General features: G+C 31.1%; 1 protein-coding gene and 1 long non-coding RNA gene across 2 annotated transcripts; one reads left to right on the top strand and one right to left on the bottom strand.

Moving 5' to 3' along the window:
- The first annotated feature begins 8,289 nt into the window (after positions 1–8,289).
- On the top strand, positions 8,290–9,996 carry LOC130807777 (anthocyanidin 3-O-glucosyltransferase 2-like). The gene has a single exon (XM_057673111.1). It carries the CDS (start codon positions 8,380–8,382, stop codon positions 9,841–9,843), a length of 1,464 nt encoding a protein of 487 aa, XP_057529094.1. The 5' UTR covers positions 8,290–8,379; the 3' UTR covers positions 9,844–9,996.
- A 3,406-nt stretch (positions 9,997–13,402) lies between these two features.
- On the bottom strand, positions 13,403–16,981 carry LOC130807776 (uncharacterized). The gene is made up of 3 exons (XR_009040649.1): positions 16,682–16,981; positions 15,649–15,727; positions 13,403–14,833 (listed from the first exon to the last, which is right to left on the bottom strand). It is a non-coding gene; the product is annotated as an uncharacterized LOC130807776 (long non-coding RNA).
- Positions 16,982–17,298: the final 317 nt, after the last annotated feature.

Genomic DNA, 17,298 nt, shown 5'->3' with positions numbered 1-17,298 from the left:
TTGGAGAACCTCAAAATACAAGAAGGTCCTCATCATCATGTGCATATTGTAGCCTAGCTTATTTGATATGGAAGGCCAGAAATGATTCAAATTTGGCGTCTTCGTATGAGCACAGTTGATTGTCTTATGAAGAAGCTTATACATGATGTGAAAATTAGATTTTTTTGTCTTTTTCCTTTGGAAAATTGTAAAACTTGGTTTACATAGCTTTTTGTTAAGTAGGCTATGTATTGATGCTCCTTTGAGTCTCTTCTCGCCTTTATGCTTACGAAGAGTGAGGTAGTTCAACTCTTCTTATAAGGTGGATTTTACTTTTATACTGATGTAATTTTTTAAAGGTGTAGAATTGTCTCTGATTGGATTGTTTTGTCTTTGTTTGGATTAATGAAATTTTCACTTTGTCCAAAGAAAAAAAACACTAGTGAAATTTTAAAGACAAAAAAATCATAAAAAGTGGCACGTAGATTTTTTTTGAAGCATAGTTGTGTTTATTAAAGATAGATAAATTGAGATGATTTGAACATGTGTCACGAACGCGCACGTGTGAGAAGGATGGAAAGAATCATGGCTGATGGAAACAAAAGGTACGATGGGCTTAACAAAATGTGGAAAGAGCAAATTACGAATGACATGAGTGAGTAACACCTTGAGAGCTTAACTAGAAATCAAACTAATTGGAGATGTCGCACTTGTGTCAGCCAATACTTACGTCACTTATAACTTTTTTATTGCAAAGGCTTTTATAATTGTTTTTATTTTTTTAGTCATGTTATTAATCTTAATATTTATCTTGCATTGTCTTGTCTTATCTTGTCTTATTTTGCTTTACTTTTCTTTATAAGTCTTTCTTGAGTCAAAAAATTATTTTATTGATTTTGTGTGTTATATTCCATGAACAAGAATCACCTGGTATAATGATAATGAGATAGATAAAGTTTAAGTTCGTGAATAAATTTGACACCATTGGATCCAGATTTTTGATTTTAACAACCCTTTTAAAATTTTTATCATTACTTGTTATTATAACTTAAACCTTATTACCCTTCTTATAGACTAATTAAATGTTTATTTATTTGACGTTAGCCGTTATATTTTTATTGTATATTATATCATCATATATCATATAAGATGCATACATAAAAAAAGACTTAACACATGTTAATCTGTCATAAAAAATTTTATCGCTTAAAAAATTTGCACAAATATTTAAATAAGACCATCTTATGGTGAGCATTTCTGTAAGCCTTATTTATGTACATTTAGCGAGTTAATTAAAGTGATCATTTACAATTTTAAAATAACCAATAATAAAAATGAGTTGATATATAAGTCCATCTCATAGTGATATGAATCATATGATATCATAGTGATAGATTTTTATTGGTTGTAATTTGCTTATTGGTATTTATTAATTTATTATTAACTAAATATAATCCAATTGGATGAGTTTTTGCCAAGGTAGTTCCTGAGAGTAGTTTTAAGGTGCAATTGTCTAAGGCCCAACTTATAAATGGGACCAAATTTAGTTAATCTTTATTATCAATAATTAGTTTGTACATAAATACCTTATTATTATATGATCTTAAATTTGTATATTTATTTGACATTAATATGTGGAAAAAAAATTACATGATTTATAATTGGAGAAAGAAAGAACCGAAAATTTAGAGATACAAAAGTCTTTTTTATATTTCGCCTAGAGCTCAAATATTGTGATGAAGGACACTTTTTTCCACAAAACCATTGCACATATATATCAACCGTATTTAGCCTTTTTTTTGTCTATTCTTCTTGGCCCAACTTTACCATATTCTAATATAGTCCATTTTTACTTCTACTATCACATTTAACTTGTAAAACGTGACACAAAACTCCTTACAAGCATAAAATCCCGATAAAACCTAGAATATGTATCATGGAACAAAGTACGAACTACTAAGCACATAAAATGGGTGTTGTACAATAGTGGAAGCAAAAATCGAGATTCAAATAAATAATAAAAAAATCACACTTACAAATTAACGTGGTTCACTATCAACGTGATAGCTACATCCATCGGCACCGAGAATAAACTTTTCACTATAAACTGGGAGATTACAAGATGAACAAGAAACCACAACAATGCCTCTCCAAGCTTTTTCTCTCTTAGTTTTCCTCACTTTGTGTTGCATTGCATACCCTAACTCTAATTACAAGAGAGGTTTATATAGTATGCCACTTAATAAAAAAGAAATTAGGTTGACAATTACAAAGAAACCGGCTCAAAAACTAAGTAACCATCAAAAAGAACGTGCGAAAACTGAAAACCGCAAAAGTCACACCGAACTTGCTGGCCGCCCATTTAGTCGCAAGTCGCGACTTGACGTTTCCCCAAAACAGTAACTTTCACTTGGAAAACTCGCGGTCGTACATTCAGTGGCGAGCCGTGACTTTCCTTGTCTCCAAAACAGAAGCTTGGCCGCGCCCGGCGCATATCTCCGCACCCCACGCATCCAACCTTTTTGAACCACACTTGGTTCATCTTAAATCTGATTTTAAACTCGATTTGAGTCACAAAATCTCAACAATAGGTGCTAAAGCTAATAATAAAAGTAAGACATGAAATTCCTCCAAGCTAGACTTTTTGCTTGTACGAAGCAATTTTTTACCGATAGTTATTATTTTTGTGCTTCATTTCGGAGTCTATCCTAACTAAATGAAGTCTAAGATATGGTAATCCTTGGTTGTAATATTAATTAATTGAAAATAATATTTAAAGAAAGACAAAATTATAAGGAACTACCTAATTTATACCCTTTCTTTAAAAAAACTACCGTATGTAAAATTTTTTGCAAAAAACTACCTAATATAATACAAATGTTTGCAAAAGACTACCTGTTAACGATTTTCGCTTGTTGACTGTTAGTTTTACCCGTTGACCATCACGTGAGTGTCACGTGACTTAATAAATCTCTCCTTCTTCTTAATTGAGCTTTGAAATTTCAGAAGCATTCTTCAATTACTCACTCATCAATGGCGTTTGGGTCTGGAACTTCAGAAGCATTCTTTCAAACAGGCGAAATCAACCATCTAACTCTTAAAAGTTAATATATTAAAATCTAATAGTAGTATACTATTAAAAATCAATCAATATATTAAAAGAAAAAAAATAAAAATTTATTAAAAGTTAATAGTACTACAATTGAGAAAATTTCCATTTATAGAAACATCCAGTACCTAAAAACATTAAAAATCAATATATTAAACGAACTTAAAAATATATTGAAAATCAATAGAATTACAATTAAGAAAAAAATTCATTCCTAGAAACATTCAATACCCAGAAACATTAAAAATCAATACTAATCAAATCCCATTCAACAATGAAATTCCATTATTTTTCCATAATCTAGTAGCAAAATAAATCAGTTAACAACAAAATGAAAATGGTCTTCAAAACACAGTTAACACCAAAACGAATTCAATAACGAATTCCATAATTTTTCCACCAAAATTAAGAAACATAACAGTTGATACAAAAACGAAAGTCAAGATTTAGTTTCTAAAAAAATAGACCTACCACAATGGAATTCTAGACCCAAACGCCATTGATGAGTGAGTAATTAAAGAATGCTTTTGAAATTTCGAAGCTCAATTAAGAAGAAGGAGATATTTATTAGGTCACGTGATGGTCAACGGGTAAAACTAACAGTCAACAAACGAAAATCGTTAATAGGTAGTCATTTGCAAACATTTGTATTATATTAGGTAGTTTTTTGCAAAAAATTTTACATAAGGTAATTTTTTAAAAAAAGAGGTATATATTAAGTAGTTTCTTATAATTTTGCCTTAAAGAAAATTCATATTTTTTATTTCATTCATTATTACTATATAGGAATTGAAAGTACAGCAAAACCTCTATAAATTAATACAATTTAAATTAACACACTCCAAAAGTTATATATTTCTTTGGTCCTGGCTTGGGCCAATTGAGCAATTTTTTCCACCAACTTTCTTTTAATATTTTTTTTAATGTTTATGGTTTCTATTTTTCCTCATTAATTTTTTTTTGAAAAATAAAAAATTTTCATTAATCCAGAAACAAACAGTACAAGATAGTACCTCAAAATAGAAGAACCACCTCCCTAATGTGCATCTGCATGAAAGAGAAGCACACCTTCTAGGAAGGGTTTGCTCACTTTCATTCTTCATGTGCATAAAGAGAAGCAGGACTGAATTCAATTAATCAAAAAGACTCCGAATATAAGGGTGTTATATGTTAACACCTTTGATTGGAATGTGGATAACTCTATTCTTGACAACAAGTTTCACCTGTTTAGAAATCTTATTCACCATGAGAACTTTGAAATTCCAAACATCATTTCGAGCACGCCAAATCTCATAGGTAATACTAAACAATGCAATAGTAGTAATCTTTCTCCAACAACTTTATATTTAATTAAAAAAATATATTTACTATCTAAAAGATTATATTTTTCTTAAATTCTGTAAATATTCTTTTTGGGAACATTATTAGATGAAAACGCTTGTCAAAACCGTTACGATGCTAAGAACAATACAAACAACAATGAGCAAAACAACGTTTGACAATGTAAACTAAACAAAAGAGACACAAGGATTTAAGGAGGTTCACCCAATGATGGCTACGTCCTCCGTGGTGTGTAGTTTCTGTTTATATTATATCAAGAATGAGTATAAACAACACTTCTAAAAGAAGAATTACAATTGAGCAAGAGATAAAAACAAAAGGCTATGTGTTTGGCTTAGGGGTTGTGTTTGATGTGTGATTATGAGAGCCCTATATATAGTACTAGATACTAGAATATCAATAGCTCACTTGAATACATAGTTAATATTGAGTAATGAATAATATGAAATAACTCCAAGAACTTGAAAGGTCGAAAACTAGCATCCCATGCATATCAGAGGATCCGCTCGACCGAAACAGGGAGCTCGCTCGGTCGAGCGGCTCGGTCGAGCGAGAATCAGCAGCATTCTGGAGCATTCTGTCTGACCGCTCGACCTACCAAAATGACTCGCTCGGTCGAGCGGGTAGGTCGAGCGACCTTTCTGATCCTTCTGTTAGAATTCTGATCGAGCTACCATAAATCAAGTCCCTTCTTCTTCTTCATTAATCTTCATTAACACCCATAATTCATCATGAATACTCACCACATAATTACATTCATTTGCATTCTACAAACCAAGAGTCACATACATGAATACACACATTAACTTGTGCTTTCAAGTCACACATACCATTCATAACATTAGATAACAAGGAGAATATATTTTAGGTGAAATTTCTAACCAAAAATTAGGCTACAAAGAATAAAAACAATACCAAGAAATATTATATTGTTCAAAGCGAATGATTACCACATTTTTTTTATCGAAACAAAGATAGTACTACCTCTCTAAAATAATAAAATTCTAGACTCTAAATTTTATTATTTTATAGAAATTTTACTTTATGTATTTTTATATATATTTCATCCGTTCCAAAATATCTTCAAGTTGTAATATTTGAATTTTCACGCAGTTTAATATATTAATTCAATCCTTAATAACTTTAGTTACGTGTAAAAAGAAATAATTGATATTAATAAACCTTTCAACCATTCGTTGTGAATAATCTACCTTTGAATTCTTTTTTAATAATTCAACATTTGTCCCTAACTTGCTATCAACTTAACATTTTATTTTATAATAATTCAACCTTTTCCCTTTGTTTGCTATCAGTATATTTTATTAATGACAGCAAACTAAAGGCAAAGGTTAACTTATTAAAAAATAAATCAAAATTAAGATTATTCACCGCAGATGAATAAAAGATTGAATTATTAATAATAATTTTTTCAATAAAAAATTATACAAATTTGATAATATATATTCATAGTTAGTGAATAGATTAGAAGTAGTTAGTTTTTGTGGTGTCAGTTTGTTACTCTTGCACATGTAATATTGTGGCATTGTTAGCATAGGTGTTACTGTTACTTATGCCATCCTATATCCTTCTTTGTAAGTAATCAAGATTTATCAATCATCCTCTCCTTAAACTACAACACAACATACTTCTCCATAGAGATAATCAATTCTTCGGTAATCAAGATTTGTCCTAACAAATGATTATATATCGGGAAAAAAATGCAAACGCAAATTATTGTGATATACTGATATTTATGAAACTTCTATTTGGAGAAGAATAATAATGATGTTAAGATTTTGCAGAAACAATTTCATTATTTTCTTTTTTAACTCCAGATTACAAAGACAACCACTAGTCATATGAGATATATAGTACGCACAACACTACACTAAAGGTGGAGAGATGATTTATCCGTTCGATGCTCAAGCATAGTTGACTTTCAACGATACATATCTGGACTTTTCATTGGAGCTAGACTCGAAACGTGCCACTTGGTGAATTAAGTACACTGATTGTTATTGACATACTTTGAGTTCATAAAAAAACATTCGTTCAATTAAGTATAATACATAAAATATAAGGTACAATTCATTGAATTTGAATTTGAATTTTCATAAGTAAAATTCAGTTTTGTTTGATATAGAAAACTCTCTATAAATTGATAGTAATTGGTCAATTAATAAAATTTTCTACATTAATAAAATTCTCCGGTACCAAAAACTAGGTTACAAAGAATAATAAAAAACTAAGAACATACATTGTTCACTATGAATGATTACGTACCACACTTTTTATTGAACCAAAAGATAGTAATACTTTTCTAAAAAATAAAATTTTATCTCAACTTAACTAATTTGATACTCAATATTTTAGTTATATATAATAAAAAATTATAAAAATTTAATATTAAAATAAGTTTATCTTATTTAATTATGTTTTAACTTATGGATGAAAAAATAATCACAAATTAAAAATAATAAATAAATAGCTAATATAATATTTCTAATTTTACAAGTAATTAAGAATGACTAAAGTATTTTAGATAAAATTCCTAACCAAAAACTAGGTCATGAAGGACAAATAAAAATTGACAAGATATATTTTGTGAGTGAATGAATGCCACATTTAATTTCGATGCACCAAAAAGATAATATTATTGTCATAGAGTCCAATCATTCCGGAATACTGTCTCCTATCTCTAATAATTATGTGTAATAGACGAATTTTTAAATAAGTTAATATTTTAATGAAATTTATATTAATAAAAATACCTTATTAATAAAGAGTTTATAAGTTTTAAAATACTTTTTTGTACACTATATTCTCAGTACGATGATATATATTTTTATTATCTTTGTCGCATATGAAAATTCTTAGTTATTTCCTCTAGTCACTCTAGAAACGGCGACGTAAGATTGTTAGAAAAAAACGACAATTATGATAGTTTAACAATTTAAATGACTGATTTTAGGTCATTTCAGTTTTAAAGAAAAATTATTGTAAAAAAGGACAATTATATATTTCTAAAAATTTCTAAAATTGCAGTATACTTTTATACGCAATGTAATTCTGCAGTGTAATGTTATATATAGTGTACTATCAATTATAATAAAATAAATGTAATTTATTCTGCAATATAATTTTCTTTGTAGTGTAATTTCACTATTTTATTAGACAATATATATTTTATCGGGCAATATGTATTGTTCTTTAAATTTTTATTTAAAAGTGTAATTAGAATAATTTTGATTTATTACATCCATTAATGCATAAGTTTTATCAAAACTACAGATTTGTAAATATGGTAAGTATAAAAATGCAAATTAGGAAATTTTCATTAATACAGTCCAATTAATAAAAAACAAATGACATACTCCCAATAAAACTTCCTTTTGCTACTATACAATGAAATTAATAGTATTTATGATTTTAATTAATTTTATTTGACATATACTTCTTTGTGTTCAAAACACAATCAAATGAGATCTTATTAAATTTAACTTAATTTATATATTTTCATAATATTAATTTTTTGTTTTTTTATCATATGAAAGCAAAAATATTAATGATTAATATTGTGCATTTAATGGAAATTGTCAAGGAAGCAACTTAATCAAAGCGTAATAAACTCTTGGTTAAGGCCCCATGGTATATTATACCTCTAACACACCCCTCACACGATCTCTTTATAATTAGTGTTGAACATTTCACTTTAAATAAAAAGTGATTGAGATTCGAATGTCATCTCTTATTACGTTGATTTTTATGTTAATAAAAAATAAAAAATCAATTTAATCAAAAGTTTAAACTTATAGTTAGAGATTAGTCTATACATATATAATCAACGATCCTTTCCTTAATAAACTACGAGTCTACCACACATATACTTCTCCATAGAGATAATTAGCTCCATACATTATTTCTACACGCATCTTCACCCCTCCCCAAACATGACAAGCTCTTCAACAATGGAGCTAGTCTTCATTCCAACACCAGGAATGGGTCATCTCCTCTCTACTGTAAACATGGCTAAACTCATCCTCCAACGCGACCATCGCTTTTCCATCTTCATCCTCGTAATCAACTTCCCTATGTCATTTTCCACTCTCAGCGCCTTCATCCAATCCCAAAAACGTGAAAATCAGTACCCAACTCGTCTCATCTTCCACACTTTACCCCCTCTTTCGAATTCCCCTGACCCATCTTCTCCAGCCTTCTTTCAGACCTACCTAGACCTCCAAAAACCCCTCATTAAGCATGCCATCGAGGAAAGGATTCGATCTGGTTCACCCAAGCTTTCCGGGTTAATCCTCGATATGTTCTGTCTAGACATGAGTTATATTGCCGATGAATTTCAAGTCCCTTGGTATGTGTTTTACACATCCGGAGCTAACCTTATGAATGTACTCTTACATTTTCAATCAATGGCTGATGATGAAGGGGTCGATATTTTTACTCAGTTCGAGAACCCTGATACCGAGTTTGTTATTCCCGGGTTTGTAAACCGACTCAGAGCGAAAAACTTCCCTGCTTCACTCGTCGATAAAGAACGTGGGTCCACGGTGTCTCTAAAACTAGCGAGAGGATTGAGAAAATCTAAGGGTATTTTGATTAATACATTTGTAGAGCTAGAAACAATTGGTACAGATGCTTTGTTTGATCTTGTAGCTAACGGTAGTATCCCTCCTGTTTATCCAGTGGGTCCCATTTTAGAGCTTGGGAAAAACAGTACAAGTGGGTCCCACCAAGATTATATGTCAATCATGAAATGGCTTGATGATCAGCCCTGTTCTTCAGTGGTGTTCCTCTGTTTTGGGAGTATGGGAAGTTTTGATGCAGATCAAGTAAAAGAGATAGCTAATGGTTTAGAGAAATCTGGGTATCGATTTTTATGGTCTCTTCGGAAACCACCTCCGGAGGGTAAATTTGCAAAGCCAAGTGAGGACGGGACGTTTGAAGATGCCTTACCTGAAGGCTTTATGGACCGTACGGCTGAAAGAGGAAAAATTATAGGGTGGGCCCCACAAGTGTCGATATTAGAGCATTCTGCTATTGGTGGGTTTGTGTTGCATTGTGGATGGAATTCGACGTTAGAGAGTTTGTGGTTTGGGGTTCCTATGGCAACATGGCCACTTTATGCTGAGCAACAACTGAATGCATTTTCGCTTGTTAAGGAGCTTGGTTTAGCAGTCGAGATTAGGATGGATTATCGACGTGATTTTAAGACATTTAAAGCTAATTTTCAAGTGAGTGCGGAAGAGGTTGAGTATGGTGTTAGGAGATTAATGTGTATGGATGATGAAGCTAGGAAGAGAGTGAAAGAAATTCGAGAAAAAAGTAGAAAAGCTTTAGAAGATGGTGGGTCTTCTTACAAAAGTTTGGGGATATTTATTCAAGATATTGTGAGTAATTGAGATGACAATACCATTTTGTAATTTGCATTTTGTTTTGGAACTTACTCTAAATAATGGTCAATAATGTTATTGCTAATTTGCTTGTTTGCTAATATATTGTGTTATACCCCATATAAATTAATGAATTGGTTAAGTACTTAATTTCGAGTTGTATGTGTTTGAATAAAATGGATATTAGATTTCTTGATATTTATATATTTTAAACAAATTTAATGATAAATATTTTAGCTTTCAGTACTTAAATTTCAATCATATATTTAAATGTTCAATAAACAGACAAACTAGGATAATCAAGAATTCATCCAAAATACTACAGAATATCATTTTATTTTAGTTCAAGAATTGAACGAACTAGGGGAAAACGTATCATAGTCATGCAAAGGTTTCCTTGGGCCAAAGGAAGATTGTCCCTCAAGTGTACAAGCAAAAAGGAGATGTTAATATTTAGTTCTTCTTGCTCTAAGTACAGTTGAGTGAGTTCATTTGATTTTTGCCAATTTGCTAACATTGTTCTATACATTTTGATTTTTTGAATAAGATCGATATAAACTGTTTAAGAGTTCTTTATGTATCACTAGTTTTTTCCACCTGTACGTCTATGAAAGGAAACACGCAAATATAATAGGATCGTTGAGAAAGATGAGTAGTTGAAATTATTTGTTATTTATCAAAAGTTGAGATTATCGTAGGAAAATTAGTTAAAAACGAATTATTATTTAGGCAATTTTTTCTTCTACTTAATATTTAAAGGGAATTTGAATCAGTTGAAGGAAATGAATAGAGGGGAGAGGCACACTTGAAAACAAAGATTGTTAGATAATAAAAAAATTGGCTACAAATAAAAAGTGAGATACGATAATAAGACCATATGATGAGTATAAAATAGATAAAGAATTTAATTTCCTTATTTCTATGATGTAGCCTATAGTTAGGGTTGAATGTTATTCGAAAAAAATTATATGGCAATACTGTTAATTTGATTTACATAAAAAAAGTCAAAATATTTTGATTTGAATTAGGATTAATCCTAATAGAAATCAAAAACTTAATTTGAATCCAAATTAAAATATAATTTCACTTTTTAAATTGGACTAAACTACAAATGAGTAAACTTTGCACTAACCTAACATATGAATTTGAAGAACCTAATAGTCTTACTAATAAGAAAACTTGAGCGCACTTGCAGCAAAATTATACCTTTAAACTAGAATTCAACTTCCATTTTTTCCACCTCACTTTTCTTATTATGATTTTCATTGTTTTGATTTACTGCATTTGTTTTTTAATTTGGTTTGTTGTTTAGAATTCATTATCAAGTTCAAAAATTGTTTGGCTTGATTTTGATTTTAAATAAAATAAGAAAAAAAAGTTTAGAATAATCCCATCCCCCACTCATTTTTCGAAAATAATTCCAGCCCTTTTTAACCTTGAATAATTCTAACTTTATGGATATTTTTCTGAAAAATCATTACATAAAAACTAATTCAATACATCAGATAAAATTCTATTAAAAAAAATTTTGAATTAAAAAATGGAATGAAAGAAAAGGAACGAAAAGAGAAAAAAAATGTTTCTCATATTTCATACTCCTATTCTTTGAATTTAATTGACTAATGATTCGAAGTAGGGATGGTTATGGGTCTAAAACTCTATTGGATTCGTCCTACATCTGTCCCTATTTTTAGATCCGAGTCTAATTTTTTGAGACCCAGCGAATTCAGGTTTGGTTTCGAGCCTCAAGAAAAACTTAGTATGGGTCTGGTTAGGGTCGGTCTGGGTCTTTGGTCTTCAGACCCATATCTAACTCAATCTCTCTGTCTAAACCCATTTAACATCTATACCCGTTAAATTTGTTTCAGATTCACCAAATCTGCTCTATATTTAATACTATTACACAATTCAAAATTAATTTAAAATTAGCTCTAAACCTATTTTTATATTTATTTGGACTCAATTTAGACTTATATACAACCTATAATGATGGTGATGAATCTAATGTAAAAAACTGTAAATGTAAATAGTTAAATCAAGATCCATTAAAAACCCTATTATGACTCTAGCTCCATCAAATACGACGAACAATCTAGGTTCATGTCCAAAATATTTAGACCCTAAGGGCCCGAGTCTAGATATGGGTCCACAAAAGTAAATGATATTGGGTCTGCATCTGGTTAAACTCGATCTAGACCTGACCCATAATCATCCATAATCCAAGACCAAAAATTGTGATCAAACACTGGCTTATTTAGGTAATTTTACAAATCACAAACAAAATTAATTTTAATTTGATTTGGTCTTATAAAAAAAAATCAAACTAAGGAATTGCTCATCTTCTCACAGTTGACTTCCTAGAGTTATACACACTAATGGAAAAAACCTTAATTGCTGCGGTTTTTTTGGCCACTATATGCTGCGTTAACCCCAAGTATTAGTGATAGCAGCAGATGACTTATTTTAAATGTTGCGGTTTAAAACCGCAGCACAAAAATGCATTGTATGCTGCGGCCCTGAGGGAACCGCAAAATATAGTGTGTTTTTTTAAATTCAAAAAACACAATATATTCTGCGGTTTCCATAGAACCGCAGCATATAATAATTTTTTTTTTTGGTTTTTTTCGTTTTATTAATAAACCAATGCATATTCATTTCTAATATACACAATTGCAATCACCAAATAAGCACCATAAATTCATCACTAATATACACTCGATCATTGTAATAAACATATATATATATATATAATATATATCATAAATAATACATATATACAATATTAATGGCAAAAGTATATATTATATATATTAAAATCTAACAATAATTTAATTTTATATATATATATATATATATATATATATATATATATATATATATATATATATATATATATATATATATATATATATATATATATATATAAGTCCAAAATCTAAACTAATTACACTACCAAACTCATAAATTAGAAAGATACACGGCCACCATGTTCTTCAATTCGCGCATTTCCTCTTCTCTCAAAGTGCGTGTTTTCCTTGGAGTGTTGTATAAAATCTTAATATTATATGAAATAATTAAAAAAGTTTATATAATACTACATTAAGATTTTACATAATATTAAATATAGGAAAAATTATAAGAAACTGCCTAATCTATAGGTTTATTTGCAAAAAACTACCTTATGTATTTTTTTTTTTGCAAAAACTACCTAATGTGATATATTTCTCTGCAAATGACAACCACTTAATGGAAAATGTTAATTGATCGTTAAGTTTAAGGGTTTAACCAGTTTGAGAGGTTAAGTTGTCTATGTGGAAGTATCTTATTGGTCCTCGTTTTTTAAATAATTAAAATTAAAACACATAATTTAACAAAACAAAAAAATAAAAGATATTTGACGTCATTTTTACCCATCATAACAATTTTTTTCAAAAAAAACGAACGTCGTTATTACCCTTTTGGGGTAACTCTTTCGAAAATCTGGTTGAAACAAGTACTTATTTGCCCATTTAATTTTTTGAAGCAGCATATTCGCGATTACCCATAAGGGTGTGTTCCGACCGGATTTTCGAAAGAGTTATCCATAAGAATAATTGCGAGGTCCGGATTTTGAAAAATCATCATTATGATCGGTAAAAATGACTTTAAATTTCTTTTTCGGTTTATGAGTCGGGAAATAGGCGAATAAGTACTTGTTTCGACCAGATTTTCGAAAGAGTTATCCCATAAGGATAATCGCGACCTCCATTGTTTGAAAAAAATCGTTATGATGGGTAAAAATGACGTCAAATATCATTTTCGGTTTACGTATAGGAAAATAGGCGAATAAGTACTTGTTTCAACCGGATTTTCGAACGAGTTACTCCATAAGATGACTAATAACGGCGTCCATTTTTTAGAAAAAAATCGTTATGATGGGTAAAAATGACGTCAAAAATCTTTTATATTGTTAAATTATGTATTTTAATTTTAATTATTTAAAAAACGAGAACCAATGAGATCCTGCCACATAGACAATTTAACCTCTTAAATTGATCAAACCCTCAAACTTAACGGTCAACTAACGTTGTCCGTTAAGTGGTTGTCATTTACAGAGAAATATATCAGATTAGTTAGGTTTTTGCAAAAAAAAAAATACATAAGGTAGTTTTTACAAATAAACCTATAGAGATTAGGTAGTTTCTTATAATTTTTCCTTAAATATATAATATTATAATTTAAGAACGTAACATATATATATACCACATCAATATTTTCGACTCCAACATTCTTCACAGCTTGTAAGAGATCGTCCATAAATTTGAGAGTGTAGTAGTTGCAATCAATACTATTATCTTGTCGAAACTCGAAAGCACTAAGAGATAATAGATGTTAGTGCCAAAACACTTAAAAAACCTGAAAAACGCAATTGTAACACCCCTGAATTTCCAACCCCTTAAACGTAACCAGAATCGTGAAGGAAGGGAGGAAATTCGGGTGTTACATAAAAAGAAAAGAAGAGAAAATACTTAACATAAACGCTAAGGATTAATTAAAAAGGGTGAGTGAGCGGAATTTCGACAGCATCTCTACTGAAAACTGAGGATGTGAATAGAATATATGTAGTTATAATTGATTAGCATGATTAAACTAATCTAAGGCCTATAACGCCTTTCAAAAGAATACGTCACGACGGAACAAATCATCGTCGGCTTCACAAAACTTCAACTCTAACGAGGATCGTGGTTCCAGTGTTAACGCATCGATCTGACGGATACTAAAGAAGTATTCTCCCTACTGTACATCTAAAACTACGCAGCGGATCTATGGATCATACGAGGAGTCACATGGCTCCATACAAAAGAAATTTTACAACCCCAAAAGAAAACTTTACAAGTATCATGGAAGCTACAAGCATTAAGACGATTTATACACAATTGTTACGATCGTACTCCGCTCTTTCCCCAACGCAAAGCAAAAGAAGCTCCTATACCTGACATGCCAAGCTATGATCCTCCTGCTGCTCAACATAATGACCATAGTCATATGCGTCATAGCAGGAACATCATAGAGAGTCATGAGCAAACAACAACAACAACATGCACACGTCAGTAATAAATACAATTATAACAATTATAGTCATCGAACAAACTGTAGGTAACGATATAGTATGGCAATAATGAATCTACTCACTTGTCTAAACACTTCTATTTGTTCATAATTTCTCTTTCAACTGCTAACCTCTCAAGGTATATTCAAGGTAGTGGATCCTTTCTCTATTCATGGCATAGTGACACGGCCAAGGGCGTTATCGGCCTCCCGGCGCCCATTGGCAAAGCATGAGCTCATGCCCCTTCCAGCTGACCCACTCGGGTTCTACCTTCGGGAAAAACTAAAGAGGCCACCATATTGGGGTTTGCAAGGCCCTCATGGTAACACCTCGGTCAAAGGGCGTTATCGGCCTCCCGGCGCCCAATGACCCAAGCATGCTCATACCCCCTTACGGTGGTCCCGTCGAACCTCACCTAGGGGACTAATAAATCAACCGGACATAATCCAGCTGAGTCACGCCAACTAATCATAAATCAAGGCTCAATAAGTAGGAAAAACACTTCGATACTACACACAACTATGGTGCGTTCTCTACTATTTAGAAATTTGTTCTCATAGTCTCCTAATGCTTCCACTCTACTTGCCTATATCACTATTTATGACCATCCACTAGCATGACTTACTTTCTGACTATCTATAATTCTAATACGATGCATATAATCATGAAATATGAATAATACTTTGAAACAATGAATATGATAATTAATTACTGCGTGTACGTACCTGCAAGCGTCAATGCACGACCACAAGTTACAAAAATCGCCCAACTAAGGGGTCTACTTTCCTCTTATAAACTGGGAACCTATACAAGTTAGGAATAGAACTTATAAGTTCTCTTAACTACTTTGTTATACCAGCTAAAAACCAAGTAACCTCTATCATCCATTCACGACAAGTTTCCAATTACTTTTAGCACGTACGCATCTCATTCAACACCAAGCATCATCGTTAATTCAACAATAACACAAGTTTTTCCATCGGCAAAGAATAAAAGGATTATGTCGACTGCTTCATTACATCAACTAACTTTGAGTTATGACGATTCACACTTAAGTCTCACGAAGTTACATATAACTCTATTATGACGTGAGGACAATTCTTAAAGTGGTCAGATCGCAACATTCTTCACTACATCCTCCCAAGTTAGAGAGACTACAATCGAGCATCACTACAAGCAACTTAACAACTTTTTACAATAAGTTGACATCATTCTCATGGCCTTACTAAGATTATGCATTATGACTTCAATAACAACCTAATAAGAATACTTGTAATTCACAACAATCAAATCATAACAACTAGCAGCTATTTATCCCAATTTAACAACTAAGATCACTTCCATAAGCACTACAATCACCACCATTACTAATTTTCACAACAAAATCCATCAACTAAGTTTCAAACAACTTTTAAAGTTATTTAATCAATCATCACACCATCAAAATATAAGATAGACGTACATCATTTGTAATTTCATTTCTAAATCCAAACCCTAATTATTTCATATTTAAAGATAATACTATTTCTATAACCTATGATAAGATTAAACCAAACTAATACACAATCAACACGCATCCCATAATTTCTAATCACACTTCAAACTTTAAATCATGAATAGGTTCAATTCATCAATCAAACTCTTACCCACAAAAGAATTTAATGAAAATCATACAAATTTAACTCCAAGTTCATAAACTTAGTAAAATTCTGATTAAAAACTAGCAAAATTACTTAGAGTGAACTTGAGAGGGCTTACAATGGGGTAATTAGAAAGGAGTGAAGACTAGACGGTTAACACCACGCGTCTAGACCGTGGCGGCTGCTGGCGATTGTGGAGAAGGCAGCGATCGTGGCTGCTGCTGGCGAGACACAGCGAGGGAGGAGGAGAGTGTGCTGTGGCTGCTGCTTGCGTGGGGAAAGAAAAGCCGGCTGTTGCTGCCGGTTTGGAGGAAGAAGAGATGCGGCTGCGGGGAGGACGGCTGCTGGTGCAAGGAGGGAAGGAAAGGAGGAGAAGGGAGAAGGGAGAATGACGGCTTCGCATTAGGGTTTCGTGTGTTTCATTTTTTTTTTATACCGTTTCTTTTTTTTTATTATTATTATTAAGCTTATTTTATTTATTTATTTATTTAATTTTTTTTTATCTCGGTTCATTTTGTTGCGAGATCTAACTAAGAGATTCACTTTCGCGGCCTCACACATTTTAATAAAATAATCATTTCGATTCGAGCCTCTTTATTTAAGAAATCGTAACTATATTGCCTCTTTATTTAAGAAATCGTAACTATATTTTTGATATATATATAAATTAACATTTAAATTCATGTATGCAAGAAATTTATTAAAACTAATTTCAGATTTAATTAAATATAATCG

This window comes from Amaranthus tricolor, chromosome 3 (genome assembly GCF_026212465.1).
Source record: "Amaranthus tricolor cultivar Red isolate AtriRed21 chromosome 3, ASM2621246v1, whole genome shotgun sequence".
NCBI classification, from domain to species: domain Eukaryota; kingdom Viridiplantae; phylum Streptophyta; class Magnoliopsida; order Caryophyllales; family Amaranthaceae; genus Amaranthus; species Amaranthus tricolor.
Note: the sequence above shows the minus strand (reverse complement) of the source record. Positions and strands in the feature narration are given on the sequence as shown.